This window comes from Martes martes (assembly GCF_963455335.1).
Source record: "Martes martes genome assembly, chromosome: 15".
In the NCBI taxonomy this organism is placed as follows: domain Eukaryota; kingdom Metazoa; phylum Chordata; class Mammalia; order Carnivora; family Mustelidae; genus Martes; species Martes martes.
The window spans coordinates 27,047,853-27,065,585 of NC_137903.1; the positions used below are offsets into that span (position 1 = coordinate 27,047,853).

The 17,733-nt window shown below is 57.9% G+C and overlaps 1 protein-coding gene across 1 annotated transcript in view; it reads right to left on the bottom strand.

Moving 5' to 3' along the window:
- Positions 1-321: 321 nt before the first annotated feature.
- The window catches only part of ADORA1 (adenosine A1 receptor), a 31,098-nt gene continuing 13,686 nt past the window's right edge, over positions 322-17,733 (bottom strand). The window contains exon 3 of the mRNA XM_080824210.1: positions 322-2,227. Coding sequence (XP_080680336.1) covers positions 1,588-2,227 — 640 coding nt within the window. The 3' untranslated portion in view covers positions 322-1,587. The remainder of the gene's footprint in view (positions 2,228-17,733) is intronic.

Below are 17,733 nucleotides of genomic sequence, written 5' to 3' on the forward strand. Positions count from 1 at the left end.
CTCCACATATGACACCAGGAGGAAGGTGCCAGTGGGAGGGGACTCAGGATGTAAGGGGGGTTTCCAGGTTTCCAGACAGGAGATATTTTAGGATTTGGCTTTCACATTCAGGGTTTGCTATGCCGAGAGCATAGCTATAGGAAGAGGCACACTCTTCTCTGGAAACTTCCTTGCTCTGAATGCCTCGATATCTCCCCTCCCCGCCCCCCCACCCCCGTTCGGTCCGGTCCGTGCTTCTCCCCCATGCCAGCACTGCTCTTGTCTGCTGAGGTCTTCTGCTGCCCTCAGATGGTGGTAGGGGTGGGTATCCAGGGGCATGCTGTCAACCAAGTTTCACAGTCTTTATTAGTCAGGAGGCCCTCCCTGGGAGCCAGGGAACATCCCACCTCCAAGAACGGGCAGGGCCTGGAATCACGCACAGAACCTGCCCCAGCCCCTCTGTACAAGCCCCGGCCCCCAGCTTGGCAGAGGGTGGACACTTCCCTAGATGCTCTAAAGCCTACACCGTGCCACAGAGCCCCAAAGCCCCTGAAAACTGTGCTCAGTGCCAGGGATGCTGGGGACATTTAAATGCCAGCAAGCTCTTTCTGCCTCCCCCTCAGCGGTGTGGTCTCCCCTGGCCTGTTCCAGCCTGGCACAAGTCACTCCAGCACTTTCCCTTGTCCACCCCCTCCACAGGCAGGCTTAATGCTCCTTCGTGTTGTCATGTCTGGGGCTCTCCTCTCCATCTGGCCCAGAAACAGCAGAGATGGGTGTCACTTAAGAGAGTCCAGGCCATCATCAGGGCCCAGTGGACAGGTAGTTACCGCCCAGGCCCCTTCTTGGGACGCCCGGGCCCGAGCAAGGGCTCAGTGCTGCCACCTGGTGGCTGTGTGAGGCCTGCACTTCAACTCCACATGAGCTCCAAGGGGCTTGGAGCCCCACCCCAGTTCAGGGTCCCAGGGCTCGTGGAGAATAAAGCAAAAGTTGGGAATGACTTCTGGACCTGCTCTTTCTGCCTCTCCCAAGTATAAACCTGGGCTCTCCAGGGCAGGGAGAGCAGGCACCCAGGCACCCAGCATGGCTAGGAGCTCAGGGTCCTGGGAGGCGGACACTGAGGCTCTTGCCTCTCAGTGGCTCTGCCAACTTCTCCCACAGCAAGAAGAGAAGGCAAGACCACGATGTCCAGTTCCTCTCCCTCCCTCCACCTTGGAGGGGATCCTCTCCTTTCCTTAGGCTTCCCAGGGTTGCCCCACTACCACCAGAGACAAGCAGGCTCCCCCGACTGCCATGGGAGCCCCAGCTTGCCCTCCCAGCCCACATAGCCCCTTTGCAGCCTCAGTCTCCCCAGGTCTGTCCAGCCCAAAGCTCTGGGCTGCCCGCATGATGGTCACACGGCTGGGGAGGCTCAAGCCACTTTCCTCCTCTCCTCAGGTTCCCTGGTTCCTTCCCCACAGACCGCCCTCCCAAACCTCCTCCAGGACCCGAGCTGCAGGGCACCCACACCCCACAGCCCTGCCAGGAAGGCTCAGGAGTAGGACCAGTGGGGAGGTGGGACTGGGCTGATGCCCTCGATGTGGGCAGGCAGGTGGGAGCGGAAGGTGGAGTCTAGTCGTGGGGCCCCTCTTCTGGGGGGTCCTCGTCAATGGGGGGTGAGGGCTGGCAGCGGAAATGGTCATTCCAAATCTTAAGGAAGGTGACCCGGAACTTCTGGATGCGGAAGGCATAGACGATGGGGTTCATGGCTGAGTTGCCATGAGTGAGGAAGATGGCGATGTAGATGAGGACGCTGGGCTTCCGGCAGGAAGGGCAGAAGAGGGTGATGCAGTTCAGAATGTGTAGAGGCAGCCAGCTGAGGGCGAAGAGGAAGAGGATGAGGGCGAGCGACTTGGCGATCTTCAGCTCCTTCCCGTAGTACTTCTGTGGGTCCCCAGAGGAGGCCGACACCTTCTTGTTGAGCTGCTTGCGGATCAGGTAGAAGACCTCCAGGTAGATGAGGACCATGAGCAGCAGCGGGGGCAGCACCCAGACAAAGAAGTTGAAGTAGACCATGTACTCCATGCTGATGACCTTCTCGAACTCACACTCGATCACGGGCTCGCCCTCGCTGCCGTTGGCCGCCCAGGCCCGCTCCACCTCCCCCAGCCTGTTCCAGCCGAACAGGGGCGTCAGGCCCACCACGAAGGAGAGAATCCAGCAGCCGGCGATGGCCACCGCCGCCCTCCGGGGAGTCACAACCGTCTTGTACCTGGGGGAGGGGAGGGCAGAGTGTGAGTGCCCCCCCTTAGGCTCCGCCAGTCCCCAGGGGTCTCTGAGAGGAGGGCCCCTTCCCAGCCAGGGCCCAGGGAGTGGGGAGGTGCGGGTCTTTGGCTGGAGGTCCGAGACTTCAGGATCTAGGATTTGGGCAGCAGATGGGAAACCTGGTTCACGTAAAAATCATGAAGAACAAAAAATCAAGATAAAAATCATAACGGAAAATAATAAAGGACCTCCTGCAGAAGTTTCAATAAAATCACCAGAGTAAAACTCAGTCACGTGTGCCCGGCACATCGCTATTGGTCCCCTCATCCTTGCTGCGTGATGGTCCTTGCAAGGTAGGAAAGCCTTGACAGATGACTAAGTGGAGGTTCAAAGCATCACATGATCTGCCCAAGGCCCCGTGGAAGGTGGCAGCATTTTCCTGAGCCACACTGACCCAAAACAGCCAGACCACTGGTGAAGCCCTCTTCCACCTCGGCCAAAAAGCCTTCCACAGCTCCCACCTTCCGGCTCTGCCCCACACCCCCTACCAATGTCCCATCTCCCCTTCCCAGCTTACCTCCCCTTCCCTTTTCCGATCACAGCACAGAGCTCATCTCCTGAGGGCTTATGCTCACGCACCAGCTCTGCGTCCCCAAGCTAATGGGAGAATTATTCTCAGAAAGATACCAAATGCTCACGGAGCTTTTGCGGCCAGCCAGGCACTCACACGCACGCACGCACACGTGGGTACATTTGCTCAGCAGAGCACCAAACACGGGTGCCTTCTGTGCCGGCACTGCTCCCTGCGCCTGGAGTAGGAACGGCTCCCGGCCTCTCTGTGCTCCCATTTTGGGTGAAGAGGCGGATGACACAATGTCCTGGGAGCTCTGCACTTCCCTTTAAGCCAGTGCAGCTGGCGGCCAGCACGTCTTCTGCCCACACGCTGCCCTGGAGCAAGTGCCGGGGCTGGGGCCTGCCCGGCACTGTGGCGAGGAGTCAGCTCAGCGCGGTCGCTTGCCCAGTTGTTATTTTCCAGTGCGGCTCCTGGAGCAAGTGCCCCCTGAGCCTGTAAGCCGCTACTGAGACCCATGGGGGTGAAGGCAAAGCCTCCCCCTGACTCTGGTTTCTTCTGTCCTGGGCTGCAGGACCAGGGGCTTTCTTCCTCACAGCAGTGATGTTACGGCCCCTCTCACTCTGGACATCCGTCCACCCACCAAAGCCCCCACTGCTCCAGGAAGGCATTACAGGGATGGGGAGGGGCATGCCTTGGCCGGGGTGGTGGGAGAAACCAGATCCCCGTCAAGGAAGCAAGAACTAGAAGGGATCACGGAACCTCTTTTCCAATCTCCTCATCATTCCAGTGGGGAAAGGAGGAACCTAGAGAAGCCCAAGACCTCACTGGGGCCCCTCCTCTGCTTTGTGATCATGGGGTCCTTGTGCCCCCAAAAGCACCAAGGTACCTCAAAAGCACCCAGTTCACGTGTGTGTCTTTCCGTTTTCTTACACGTAATCCTTGCTATCTTGGAACGGAATCCCATTCCCGCCTCTCGGATCCCCGGCAGGAAGGCCGGCCTGGTGCGCACACTGGAAATCAACCTGTAATCTACTCGATCAACTCTCAACGAGACAGCGGACCCCGCTTCAGAGACTAAGGACCAGATGAGAAAACATAAGCGACAAAGTCTGTGAACAGCCCACGGGTATTCCTATGCCAGAGCCCCTACCCCTCCAAACCCCCAGTAACACACACTTGGAAAACCTCCAGCATCTCTAGATGCTCGGCCAACACGGCCTAACAGCTCTGCAAATATCTGGCTCAGGGCTTGGTAGTGATGGTCTCAAAGTGCCCCCCACACATTCTGTAGTGAAAGCAGCTCTGGGTGAATCTATGGACCAAGACCGTAGGAGCGGCAATCAGTCTGCGGGAGACAGGGCTGAGGGACCTTGCCACGGCTGTCATGGAGGCGGAGGGCAGGTCTCCAGGTGAGCCTCAGCAGCTAATCGGGCTGCAGCTGCAGAAGGAAGGGTGGAGGCCAGGCCCCTGCCCTGCCTCCCCCCATCCCTGCCCATCGCACGTATGATTTACATCACATTTATCGTTCAAAAGACCCTTTACATTCGTGCCTCAGGTCATCCCCGTAACCACCCCGTGATGCGGCACCTAACGGGATTACCATCTCACAGATTAGGAACCCTGAGCCCAGAAATGGCCCAAAATGACCCAGGTCTCGTGACTCCAAGACCAGCTCCTCCCGGGCACCAGGCTCATCGTGAGTCACTTAGATATGGGATGGTTGGCAGATTGGGAATGTCCCTTTCCTAAGGGCTTTAAAATGGAAACATCTAGACCCTGTTCAAAGAGGGTATGCCCAAAGATGGAGGAAGGGGGTGGACAAGGTGACCTCGTGCTGCCGTCCAGCCTGAGGACTGGGGGTGGAGGGAGGCTTCCCAGGACCCCCATCTGAGTGGTGGTGACCCACTGAGAGAAGACGTGGTCTTGACACTGACCCAGGTGCGAGGGAGGGAGGAAGCAGCATCTCACTGGGGAGGCCCCCACTGCTCTCCTCCTGTCACCCTTTCTGACAGCCTGGAGCCCCAAGGTTAAAGATTTCCTGGGGCTCCTCCAGGGCCGGGTCCCAGCAGACCTGCAGCTTAGGGTATCAGTTCTCATCTGTTTTTCTTGCTATTTTCTCCACGGTGGGAAAGGGCTGGACCCAGGACCTTGGCTGAGGTGGGGCAGGCTCCCACAGGAAGGGCTGCGCCCCAGGGCCAGGGAGAAACTCACCTCTCCCCACATGTGGGAAAGAAAAGCAGAGGCTGCCAGTCGGCGGGGGCGGGGAGGGGGGCATAGGAGGTGGGGCATATAGAACGCATCTCCAACGCTTGGGCTCTCTCCCTCCGAAGCTGGGGTCCGAGGCCTCACCACCCCCAGGGCTGTGCTGGGAGCGAGCCAGAGAGATGGCTGTCCTCAGGAGCGTGCAGTCTCTGGCAGACACAGGTGGGGAAGCAACAGAATGGGGACGCTGAAACACCAGGGAGCCTTGTCCACGGGCAAGCAGGGCGGGCCGCTCCTCATGGAACCAGCCCCATCGTCTCCAGTGTCTCCCTCACAGTGCTTGGAACCCACCACGGGTGAGACGCTCCTTCGGGTTGAGAAGTGCCCCCCACCCTGTGTGTTATTTCTGAAAGCCAAGACAGTACTCACTCCAGAGCGTGAGTTTATCGCCCTCACCGTCCTGACGATGGTGATAACATGCAGACCACGTACCTGGACGGCGGGAGAGAGGGAGAGGGAGAGCTTCAGGAAAGAGGCGGAAGGCGGTTCCTGGCCGGGCTGAGTGGGGAAGCCTCTCCCGTCACAGATGCTGCCCGAGTTAGGTGTGGTTCGGGGGTGGGCACGGTGGGGGGCTACCAAGCCCACACCCAACAGGGCAGGGGAGGGGACAGCTTTGCCTCACCCCTGCTCTCCAGCAGGGCTGCCACACAGAAGAGGCTAAGGTGGCAGGAAGGGCCTTGAAAAATAACAGCTAACTGGGGCGCCTGGGGGGCTCAGTCAGTTGAGTGTCTGACTCAAGGTTTTGGCTCAGGTCATGATCTCAGGGTTGTGAGATCGAGGCCCGGGGCAGGCTCTATGCTCAGCGGGGAATCTGCTTGAGATTCTCTCTCTCCCTCTCCCCCTCCACTCATGTGTCTGCTCCCTCTCTCAAATAAACAAATCTTTAAACAGAAGGAAAAAGAACAGCTAACTAATCAGTAATAATGACAACAATAATGTTAATCAGAGCTAATACTTACTGATACTTTCCATGGCCCTGGCACTGACTAAAGATAGCCCCGTGAGTTAGGTGTTATTATGATTATTATTTTCATTTTCTAATTACAGTAACTGAGACTCACATTATGAGACCTGCCCAAGGCCCCTTAGCCAGAAAGAGGTAGAGACAGAATTGCTAAGGTTCAGATCTGTCCAAGTCCAAAGCCCGGGCTGGACCCAGATCGGGCAAGCCAATGGGATGGGGTGAAGGGGTTTGGAGGGTGCGGCCTCAGAGTGGCGGGGAGCCACAGCAAGCTCCCTGGACTGACCAGTTCTGAAGATGCCATTAGACCTGCCTGGAAGTCTCCCTCCTCCCTCCAGGTCTGACCTCTTCACAGACCCTGGACTGCTCTGCTGATGAGCTGCCTGTTTGGGGGGGGCGGTTGGGGAAACGAAACAAATAAGGTACCTTCCTTTGACTCATTAAACAGATATTCCTTGAACACTTTTAGGTTCCAGGTACCAAGTGGTAAAGGTAGGGTTCAGAAATGCTGAAGAGAACAGGCTGTCATGAAAGTAACTTTCCAGGGGCAGGGGAACTAAAGGATCATTTCAGACAGTGAAATCAATAGGACCCCCGGAGAGCATGAGTAGCGGGCAGCTGAGGGGCCTCTCCGGGCAGGATGTGCTGAGCTGATCGCTAAATGATCACCAAGAACCACCCAGGCAAAGGTGGTGGCGGGGGGTGGGGGGGTGGTCAGAACCTTCCACACAGAAGATACAGCAGGTGAAGGCGCTGAGGCTGGAGGGCAAGGAGGAGAGAGCCGCTGGGGAGGCCGGTGAGGGCAAGGGTCGGGCGGGTCAGTCCCAGCTGTGGTCAGGGACAGCCACCTAGGGCGGGAGGGCCACAGTCAAGGTTCAGGGCTACATTCTAAGTGCAGGGAAGCCACTGCAAGCCACGGGGTAATATCCTCCCATTTCTGTTCATAAAAGCTGAGTCAGACCGCCCTGTGGAGAACATGTTGCAGTCGGGAAAGAAGACAACCAGCCACACGTAGGCTCTTTCAGCCGTCCAGGCAAGACAGGAGGTGGTGCACTCTAGTTGGCGCGGCGGCCAGGGCGCAGTGGACAGCTTTGAGGTGGACTTGGGAACGGACCCAACAGGATCTGCTGCCCACTCTGGCCGTCTGGCTGATGGAAGGAATCAAGATGGTGCTCAGGTTTTGCTTCTGGCCACCAAGTAGAGAGAGATTCCATTTCCTGAGTCTCCCGGATCCCTGTCTCCACAAGGGGCCCCTCCCCTTAGTCTGAGCCCCAACCCCCTCAACCACGAGGTCCACACCACACTGCAGGACCCACGTTTGTGTCCCCCGGGGGCCTTCGCCCTTTCTGCCCCTCCTCCCCTCATTCAGATCCCAGCTCAGATGTCGCCTGCTCAGAGAAGCTTCCCCGACCGGCCTGTGACAACAGCCCCACCACTCTGTACCTCGTGCCGTGTTTAACTGTCTTGAGAGAGCCGATCACTTCCTGTCTCTCTCTCTCTCTCATTCTCCATATATAGGTTTGCCCTGATCATCTGTTGCTCTCCAGCAGACTACCAGGTCCCTTTAGGACGGGGTCTCTATTTTGCCGGTTCACCACTGCAACCCCAGTGCCGAGAACAACGCTCCGTCTCTTTCTGCCGAAAAAACAAACAGGTACGTGTAGCAATGGGCAGGGTGGGCAGGGGAGTCCTCACCCCCACTTACACAATCGCTTATGATCTATTCAATGATAAATAAAATTCCGTGATAAGTAAACATGATTTATTCAGTCATTTGCGATTGATTGAGGACCCAGCCCGTGAGCACCTCTCGGGAACCAGAAGGGAAGAGGAAGTGATCACAGGTCAGTTAGAGAAGGTCAGAGGAGAAAGGCTCAGCCGTCGCCCTGGAAGCCATCACAGTGCCCTGGATGAGAAGAAACGTTCCCTGGGTCTCTCCCCGCCGCGCTGGGAGCCTTGGGGAGCCCACTGCTGGCCTGGAAACCACTGGAAACCCGCTCAGGTCCTGCGACATAAGCCGCTCTGACGAGGGCCTCTGACGAGAAGCATGAGCCAGCGCCGGCCAGCACCCCCAGCACACCCACGGCAGCCCAGGCCCAGCACTGCCCGGCACACTGTGGGACCAGCGGAGGTGCCCCTGGCCAGAACCAGCTTTTCTGGAGTCTTCCAGCCTGTGGTCCAGAGAAGCCGTGTCTCCATCTCAAGCTAAGTCCTCATGGGACCCATGAGCGTGCCCAGGCCCCGGGGGGGTCCTGTGCCCCACACATAGGGCCCTTTCACAGATAAGATCATGTCCAGTTAGAGGCCCTGGCTGAGCGCCGAGGGCTGTCCTCTCCCTGGCCACAGCCTCAAAGAGGGGCTCTTTCCTGGACACCACTGGTGATTGACTTTCAGGCTGACCCTGAGAATATGAACAAAAAGCCTCCTACGAACAGGAAAAGCTCAGAATATCATCAGGTGATGAGCAGACCCTGAGACTTAGGCAAGAAAGAAACATTTGACAGAGAAAAGAGAAGGGCAAGACAGAGAGGCCCTACAGAACTCTGTCTGGTGGACAGAGAACAGCCACACAGAGAAAGGCGCTCAGAGCAGCTGTTCTGTCACTGCTCGAACAAGGCTGGAGCATGCTGGTCCTGAAGCCGGCTTTCCTCGGCCTACTCTCCTCACCCTGCCCTGCTCTGGATCAGCAGGGACTGAGCCTTGCAGGCTGCATCTCCAGAGCTGCTGTGTCAGCAGGGCCACGGAAGGCACTGGAGCATGGAGGGAGGAGAGGAAAACCAGGATATTTCCACCCCTCTCTCTGTGCCTTGGGCAGCTGTTACATCTCCTCCCTGGCCTTACGTCCCAGCCAGCAGGCCCACCTCGGTTCCATCTCTTCCCTTTGTCCTGCAGCCCAGGGCTAACTACCTCTTCTTGCTAATCTGTGGGGTCCCTCACTATCCCCGCAGGCTTCTGGGACACTTCATCACCCGCATAACCAATTCCTCCAGTGTAAGCACCTCAGTGACCCCTGAGCTCCAGGTTGGACCCTAGCAGCTCAGGAGTGAAGCCAGAGCGGGAAGAGCCAAGTGTAGTCATCACGAAGGACTCCCTGCCAGGGACAGCAGAGAATAGACCAGACTCTTAACAAATCCGTGTGGACTCAGAAGAGAGAGAGAGAGAGAGAGAGAAGCCACATGGTTAGTTTGGAAAAGGGTAGACACGGCTCTGTTGGATGACACAGGTGACGAAGTGTCCTGTCAACTGCCGAGGCCAGGGCTGGGTCTGTTCCCCAGGCATGTAGCCAGAGCCCCAGCCGAGGACTGGAGTGGGGAGAAGGGAGCGGGATGTGGGGAGCATGTTTCTGTACCCCAGCAGTTTGGAGGGTCAGGAACTGAATTCTCCGTCTCTCCTTCCCTCGCCCTCCGCCCTCCACATCTGAGAAGAAGCAATGCTACAGAGCTCGGGTCCCCTCCCTCCTGCCTCCCTTTTCATCAAGGATCTGGGCCACTTGCAACGAGAAACCTGGATTTCCAGACCAGAGCAGTAAGGCTTTCAGACTATTAAACTACTTCCTGCAGAGAAATTCTTCCTCCCCAAGGAGAACAGGAAACCAGATACAATCAGCGGCGCTGGGCGCACTCCAGGGGCCAAAGATTTACTAGTAATGCTGCCCAGGGGAGTCTGGATCAGGGGCCGGAAGGGGGACAAGGAGGGAGGGTGTGGGGGGGAGGTCCTGGTCGTCCTGCTTTTTGGAGTCTTGCCCCCCTCAGACCCTGCAGCATCGGCTACCACCCCATCAGTGTCTCCCATCCCCAAGAGGGCAATCAGTCCGACACCTCCAGGGCCGGCTTGAAGGCTGCAGAGAGGAGAAGACACTCGGGGCTCCTGGAAAGACCTGGATAAATAGATGAGGTGATTTGTGTAAGCGGGCCTTGGAAATCGCTCCTGGTCGCTTGCTGGGGACAGATGAACTCCACAGCCTGGTGGGAAGACCGTCAAGGGCACGTATGTGACTCTGGGACCAACCCCCTCCCCTCCCCTCCCTGCTGCGGAGGGAGAGCCTCTTCCTTGGATCTGGCAGTGAGCAGAAGAAACCGAGCTCCTGCCCTCAAGGAAGGTTCCGTCCCACGGGGGGGGGGGGGGGGGGCACAGCGCCTGCCCAAAGGGAGCAGCCAGTCTGAGCAGAGAGCGGCTGAAACAAGGCCAAAGTGGCGGCGCGACCCCCAGGCTCACGGGCCGCAGGGAGCCCGGCATGGCTGTCCCCTCCCCCCACAGGCCTGCGCACCTTGCGACAGAGCGCTCTGCTCTCTGGGTGCTCCTCTCATCCTTACAAGGAGGCCTTTGGATGTGCTCAGAGCTCTGAAGGAGGCTCCCGAGTGGAGGTGGGGTGTAGGGAGCGGGTTCTCAGATTTGGGGGAGCTACATCTTCCAGCTACATCTGCCTGCCGTCCCCAGTTCTTTCCGCCGTCCCCAGTGAATCAGGATGTCCCTTCCTCCACCTCGCCCCCTCACACTGGGAAGCAGCTCTCCGACTCCCAAGACCAGGTGGAGCCCCACATCCCAGTGACAGGGTGGTCCTTGAGGAGGGTGTCTGACCTGACCAGGAAACTGGGGGAAACGGGGCCCAGACTTCAGCATTTCCGGCCATTTCCTGCCCTGAGACTTGATTTTCTCCAACTCTCAGGTAAGGCCAAGGTGGCAAAGAGACCAAGGCCGAACGGCCCCACCTGCCGCAGGTGACTCATCCAGTGGGTGGGACGGAAAAACCCGTCCTTTCTGCGTGCGGGTTTAATGACCCTTGAGTGGCTAGTGCAGTGAGGCCTCACAGTGACGACCACGGCAGGAGAAGGGCCAAATTCCTTTTCCAGTGAGGCAGAAAGACCTGCCTCTGGGGAGAGGGAGCCGCCTGGATCATTCCCACAGTGCCCTGTGGCCTCTGCAGACAGTGGTCACTTCCAAGAGGTGGCCGAGGATCCGCCGGTCCCCCTGGCCCATCAGCAGGGCCGGTGTGGGAAGTCCTGGGAATGTGCGCACCTCGCTGGGCCCACGAGCACAGAGGGGCCCCTGCTGCCCGTTGAGGGGTGCCTGCGGGGGAGCAACACCAGGTCCCCCCAAAGCAGGAGAGTTCCCCCCTGGAGCACCTCCTCCAAGGTGGAGTGGGTCAGGAGACCCAGGTTCTGGTCCGGGCCCCACTGGGAGTGAGCAGGTCTGGGGGAGACCCCTCCCCTTTGGGGCATCCGTGTCTGCATCAAGATGATGTGAGACTAAACCAGATGTCTCCCAAGCTCTGCAGGTCGTGTTCCCCTCTTCTGGAATGATCATCCTATAGGCAGAGCTGAGCTAGGCGCGAACAGAAAGGAGCGGGGAGCCCTGCGGACCAAACTCCTCTCCGAGTTTGGGGAGGAGGGGCCCCAGGGGCTGCGGTTGTGAGGCACCCACAAGTCCCCAGAAGAGAGTCCCTCCCCTGAGGCATGCTGGGGAGTCAGATCGGACTTCTCGCTGCGGCTCTGCCAGGTGACAGCTCATGGCCTTGAGCAAGTCACCATCCCTCCAGCCTCAGTTCTGTCCCCAGCACAAGGCCTGGAGAAGACGTGCTTGGCAGGCTCGCTGTGACCACGGGGCTGGTGTGCCAGCTCGCTGGGGCGCTGGGTACATAATAGCAACTGGTGCCCAACCTTATCGTCTCGCTGCCCCGACGACATCCCTGATTCCGCTGGAAAATACAGTCAGCTCCGAAAGAGATACAAAACAATTTGCAGGGGCATGGGTTAAAAAAAAAAGAAAAAAAAAGTGACTTGTTTCCTTTTGAAGGACTGGTCACACGGCTTTAGTTTCTAATTTCCGGCCAGCTCTCCCACCTAACCCAGCCTTGGTCCAGATTGTGTCTGTGTTCCTGAGCTGTCTGGGGTAGGGGTGTGGGAGCTCGCTCAGCCCAGCCCTGAATCCCACGCAAGACCCCGGAGAAGGCGTGCTCCCTGGCGGAGCCCAGCAAAGCTCTCTCGGGGGCAGCTGCCGGTGTGAGGCTGGAGACAAGGGCAGGCTGACTCAGGGGGAGCCCCTGCCCTTTTTCCTTCCTCCCTTCTGAGTATCTCCTGGCCTGTCAGATACCACGGGATACTTAGCTTCGGCCTGAAAGCCTATGTGGGCCAGGGACCGTAATGTCACACTGCAGCAGGGAGACCCCACAAAGACTGCAGTAGCCCAGCTGGGACCCAGGAGGCAGGCCTTCTGTGCAGGCACCCAGCCTAGAGGGACAGGCAGTGCCCCTTCCAGACCTTCCCTGGCCTAGGAGACAGGGATGCTCCCCCTGGGGTGGAGGGGGAGGGCAACCGTTCTCACTGGGTATGGGTTCTTTCTCTGTGTTTGCTACCTGGGCCTTTGAGCCTTCCTAAAATTGTACCCTCTCTTCTAGAAAAGATGTGACAGATGGTAGGATGTATGAGGACAGAGGGAATTCTCCACCTTGGAAATCTCTCCAAAGAGTCCACTCCCACCATCAGGCCTCCACTCTAGAGCATCTCCTCGTCTATCAGGAAGTCCTTCCTGGGTCTAACTTCAGTCCCTCCTGCTGCCTCACGACCCAAGGTGGTACTTAGCTCTTTGGGCCTGAAAGAAGTTGCATGTTCTCCCAGGTCCTGGCCCTTCTTCCCACCGACGCCCAGGTCAGTGGAGTTTGGAGCCCAAACCTACTGACAGTAACAGCAGTCAGAATGCCAGCACTTCCCAGCTGTTGCTCCCAGGTGTCTCCTGATGTTTTGTTTGCCTCCTGTCTCACCGCACGCGTGCATATTCACCCAGTCCTACAAGGCCGAGTCAGGGCCAGGCCCAGATCAGCAGCCGCCCAGACAGCAGCGTACAGGAGCCCTGGTCCTGCACTCCTCTGAGTGCCCCCCTCCGTGCATCGGCTCTATTGCCCCCTGTATTCTGCCCCAGCCACAGAAATGAGCTGGGGGTTGGCAGTGGGGGCCTGATGCAGTGGAAGGCTCGCCCAGTGGCAGGTGTGTGTGTGTGTGTGTGTGTGTGTGTGTGTGTGTGTGTGAGATGCAGGGAGGGCCTAGATTCCCATCCCCAGGATGGCAGGTGGCAGGAGGAAGGATGTTGGATCTCCTGGGTCACAGCTGGAGGCTGATGCTCTCCTCCTCCCCACGTGGGATGACAAGTTGAACTCTTTGCTTTCATCTCAAGCACGAAACTGCCAGTACCCCGAGAGCAGGACGCAGATGGTTCAGTGGTTCAGTGCTATCGTCCTAGCAGCAGCCACAGTGCCCGGCACACAGTAGGCGCCCCATAATAATTGCAGAAGGAAAATGGATTCATATACGATGCTCAGTTAAAACCAAAGGAGGCAGAAAAAGAAGAGGCAGGAGGAAGGAATAAGGAACAAATCCAGTGAATAGACAACAGTTACAGGCATGGTAGGTACTGATCTGATGCTATCAATTATCACTTTAAATGTGGACAAAGTCAGAGGGAGGGCCAGGGGTCCTCTGAGTCTCCCCGCTCCTCTTCACACCATCCCTCCAGGCAGGTACAGGAGCTTGCTCCCAGAGCACACAGATCGGGCACCTTTCATAGGACCTACAGGGCCCTCAGGTCCTTCCTCCATCCCCGACCCCTGGTACATTTAAGCCACGTAATAAGGTAGTTCTAGCAAGAGTCTAACCACACTTCCTCCTGCTGCAAGACCAGCCCTTCTCCTCACTGCCAGCCCTGGGCGGAGGTGGTGAACAGCGTGTTCTCTTGCTCTGCAGGGAGCTGGCCTGCACCCCTGTCGGCTGCACTGCACAGGGAGAACAGAGCAGGCTGAGTCGTTGGCAGCGTCCCCATGCAGGGGTCTGACGAGGCAGCTGCTCTGAGGCTGATCAATAAACTCATTTTCAGTCCCTCCCACTTCTGCAAAACCCTCTAAATCACACACATCTGCCACGACCCAGGATGGGGGAATCTCATATTATGATGCGTGGGGGCGGGGGGAGGAAGCTTATTAAATCAAAGCCTCTTTTTTTTTTTTTTTTTTTTTTCCCCATCTACCATTCACGAAAACTTCAAAGTGCCGTGCTGGGAGCTGGAAAAAGAAAATGCAGAGAGCTGGCGGTAATGGGCCTTGGGGACTCAGCCAGGCAAGAATCAGGCAGGACTGGCACCGCAGCCCGGGGGGTGAGGGAGGCGGGGCTGGGGCTGCCCTGAAGTGGCTTCCCTGCTACCAACACCGACCATCTGGGCAGTCTGGAAGGTCCTCCTTCAGGGCCCCCAACACTGAAATCTTGCAGAGGCCTGACCACCCACACCTCTCCCTCCCCGGACCTCCATGCTGGTCCCCACGTCTCCCACGGAGTCACCCTGGTTGGCCAGGGAGCAAGAAGCTCCGGGCAACACAGCGCTAGCAGGCACTTGACAGGCAGTGGAGGGTCTGGCCTCGGGTCAGGTTCAAACCTGCTGCATTAGCAGATGGACCCACCCCGCAGCGTCGGAATTTCCTTTCCGCATCTGTAAAATGGAACTGAGATCTTCCCAGCCCAGCCCCCACTGTGCCCCTTGTCACCATCTGACACCAAGCTTTGCGCACGGTCTCTCCTTCCTTTCCCTCAGTCATCCCAGGAGACGGAATGATCGCCCAAGGTCAGGTTGGCTGCCTCCAAAGGCGGTGTTTTGTGTTTCACACATTGACGTTCCAGGAGACTGCGAGGGAGGTGAGGACAGGGACTAACATCTCTCACTCCTTAGTGTCCCACACTGTCTGAGCTCCTCGGACTAGAATATGCGTGAGGGGCAGGACCCAGGGGCACGCAGCACAATCTGGCACAAAAGTAGCCTTCCTCACCTTTGTTTGGGGAGGAGGCTGACTCAGGAGGCCACAGAAAGGAAAGGCATTGTCTTGGGTCCTACAGGAAAGAGGAACCGAGACCCCTGCCAGGTCCCTTGCAAATCCACTTGCATGACCTGTTTCTCTTAATGGATGGCTACCTCCACTGTGCAGGGAGAGAAAAGGCCAGGAGCCAGCACTGGAGGAGAAGGAGAGAGACGCTCCCCATCTTGGCAACGTGGTAACGACACAGCCCAGCACTGCTTGCAAAGTGCTTCCCAGCCAGCGATCCAACTTGTCGCAAACATCAGCTTGCCAGGTAAACAAAGAGCGGATTGTTGCCAATTTGCAGATTGGAAAACTAAGGCCCAGAAAGGTTTGGTGAGTGCCCAAGGCCACTTGGGGTCTGAACTGAGCCTGAAGCCAGGCTCCTCTGACTCTGGCCCAGGGCTCTTTACAGGATGCCCTCTACCTATGGGTGGCAGAGAAGGTCCTTCCGAGCCCCTCACTGCGCCCAGCCAAGGGCCCGCCGGGCTGCCTCTCTAGCCCACCTCCACCACTCTCACCTCCGTGGACCGTGTGGGATCGTTTCTGCTGCCATGGTGCTGGCAACACCTCCGGATTTAGCTTCCCTGCCCTTGTGATTGAAGCAGCCGCGCAAATGAGCACACACAGGCCCGGGGGCTTGCAAGAAAACAGGCAGCGCCTAGAGGAAACCAGGCAGCAGGCCAGGCCTGTGCCCACTGGCAGTCCCTGCCCCAGAAGCCTCGGCCTGTGTTGATTTCTCTCACCATCTGAGGAACCTTATGTTCTGTGCCCATCTCAGCCTTGAAGCCCCCTGAGGACGGTCAGGGCTGGTCTGGAAATCCCCAAAGCTGGTCAGGGTCCCCGGTCTGGAAATCCCCGAGGACAGTGGCAGCAGCAAGTGGGGTATCAGCAATGACATCCGCTTTTGCTATTTATGAGCTGGGCAACCATTTTCAAGGGACTTTACCTCCCCAGCACCCTATTCATGTGTAAAATGATGCTGATCTCAGCCTTGCAGAAAATTACATATGCTGCCGAAGAAGGTTCTGGGTGATGCTCCGGACACTGAGGGGGTAGTCCACACCCCAACACTCCTTCCAGGGAACCCTCCAGGCTCTAGTCAGAGTACAGGGGAGGAGTCTGGAGCAGGAAGGGAGGTGCCCAAGGCTCTGGATCCAGAATGGGATGGGACACAACCTTACCTGCCTGTAGGGCTTCAGGCGCCTCCCAGCCCTGCCACTCGGCCACTTCCCCAAGACCCAGCTCACCAACGCCAGACCTCAGCGTGCACGCGGAGGACACCCTTAAGCCCCACAGGCGGATGATGTCAGCTGCCCACCCCAACTGCACCGTGGACGAAGAAAAACACAAACACACACACACACACACACACACACACACCCCATTATATATCCATCTCCCTCCCTCCCACCTAACAGCAGGAAAGGGAAGAACGAGCCCCATGATCCTGCAGGGAGATGCTGGGCTTAATCGTCCCTTTTCATGTCTAACAACAGACAATCTTGTGGACGGGTTACTGTTCCATTTTCATTCGTAGCGACTGAGGCTCAGAGTCAGGCTAAGGTCAGAATATGTAAGTAGCAGAGGCCAGACTGGGAGACCAGTATGGCCAGCCTGGCGGGGAAGTGGGGGGCTGTGAGCTCTCTACCAGTGGAGATGCCGGTCCCGCGGGGCGAGGGGAGGTAGTTTGTCCCAGTGCCAGACCAGGCCCCGAGATCTGGCCTCCTGGTTCCCAGCCGCCAGCCTCCCTCTGTACTGGCCAGATGGGGAAATCACGTCTCCCCCAGCCTCCGCTGGTTTGGGAGAAGGCTCCCTGGCCTTGATTCTCCTCACAGGTGTTTTGCTGGAACATTTTTTTTTTCTTCAAGGCTTGCCTGCAAACTGAGTTCTGGTGCGGGCCACGTTCCAACAGGAAGAGTGGGGCGCAGAGAAGGCCCTTCCTTGCCTACCTGATTCCAGCAGCCGGAGCAGACACCCTCTCCTGTGCAGGTAACCACCCCCCACCCCCCGGGGACTCTCGAGCACAAACAGCAGCAACCCCCCCAGGGGACTGCCCCCTCACTGATGCGTGAAAGCCCCGCACCAGCCTGCAGACGCAAGTCACTGTCAGGTCCTTCCCCGCCAACCCAAAGGCACACCTCCCCACCTCAGTGGCCCCAGGGAGCTTGGTGGGATGCAGCCTCCATTCCACCACCACCCCACCACCACCGGCAGGCTCCTGCCCGGGGGAGCGGGCTAGAGCCCGGAGCTGTCGACAGCTCCAGCAGGTGGTAGACAGCACGGCCTGACACCCGAGAGGGAAGAGCTTTCTCTTTAAACATCAGCTCCCAAGGCAAACTTGGCTCCCCTGCCAGGCGTGTGGCAGCACCTACTTCCTGACCCTCCCCGCTTCCTCGTGGCAGCTCCATCTGGCCCTTGGGTCTCTGCTCCCCTCACGCACCCGCAGCCCTGCAGAACACATCGGCTCCTTCTGCTACCTCCATGCCAGGCCGCCAGGCCAGCCCTCGGGCAGCACTTGGAACTACAGGCCAGAGAGCAGACTTGGGCTGGGGCTGAGGGTCACAGCAACTCCTCCCTCCCCTACATACTCCCCAGGGGCCAACAGATCCCCAAACAGTGAAGCCGTTCTCCCGTCCCATTCCAAGAACAAGAACACTGCCTCACAGAGAACTCCTTGCGGTAGGGACTGGAATTAGGCCCATTTTATAGATGGGAAAACTGAGACCCAAAGAGGGACGTGATTTACCCCAAGTCACCCAGAATAAATGTCGGAGTCCGGGCTCAAATACAGATCTTTTCACTCATCCATTCGGATGTTAACTCAGCAATTCTGGTTATACTTAGCCGTTATGTGCCTGAACTCACACTGTCCAACCTTGCTGA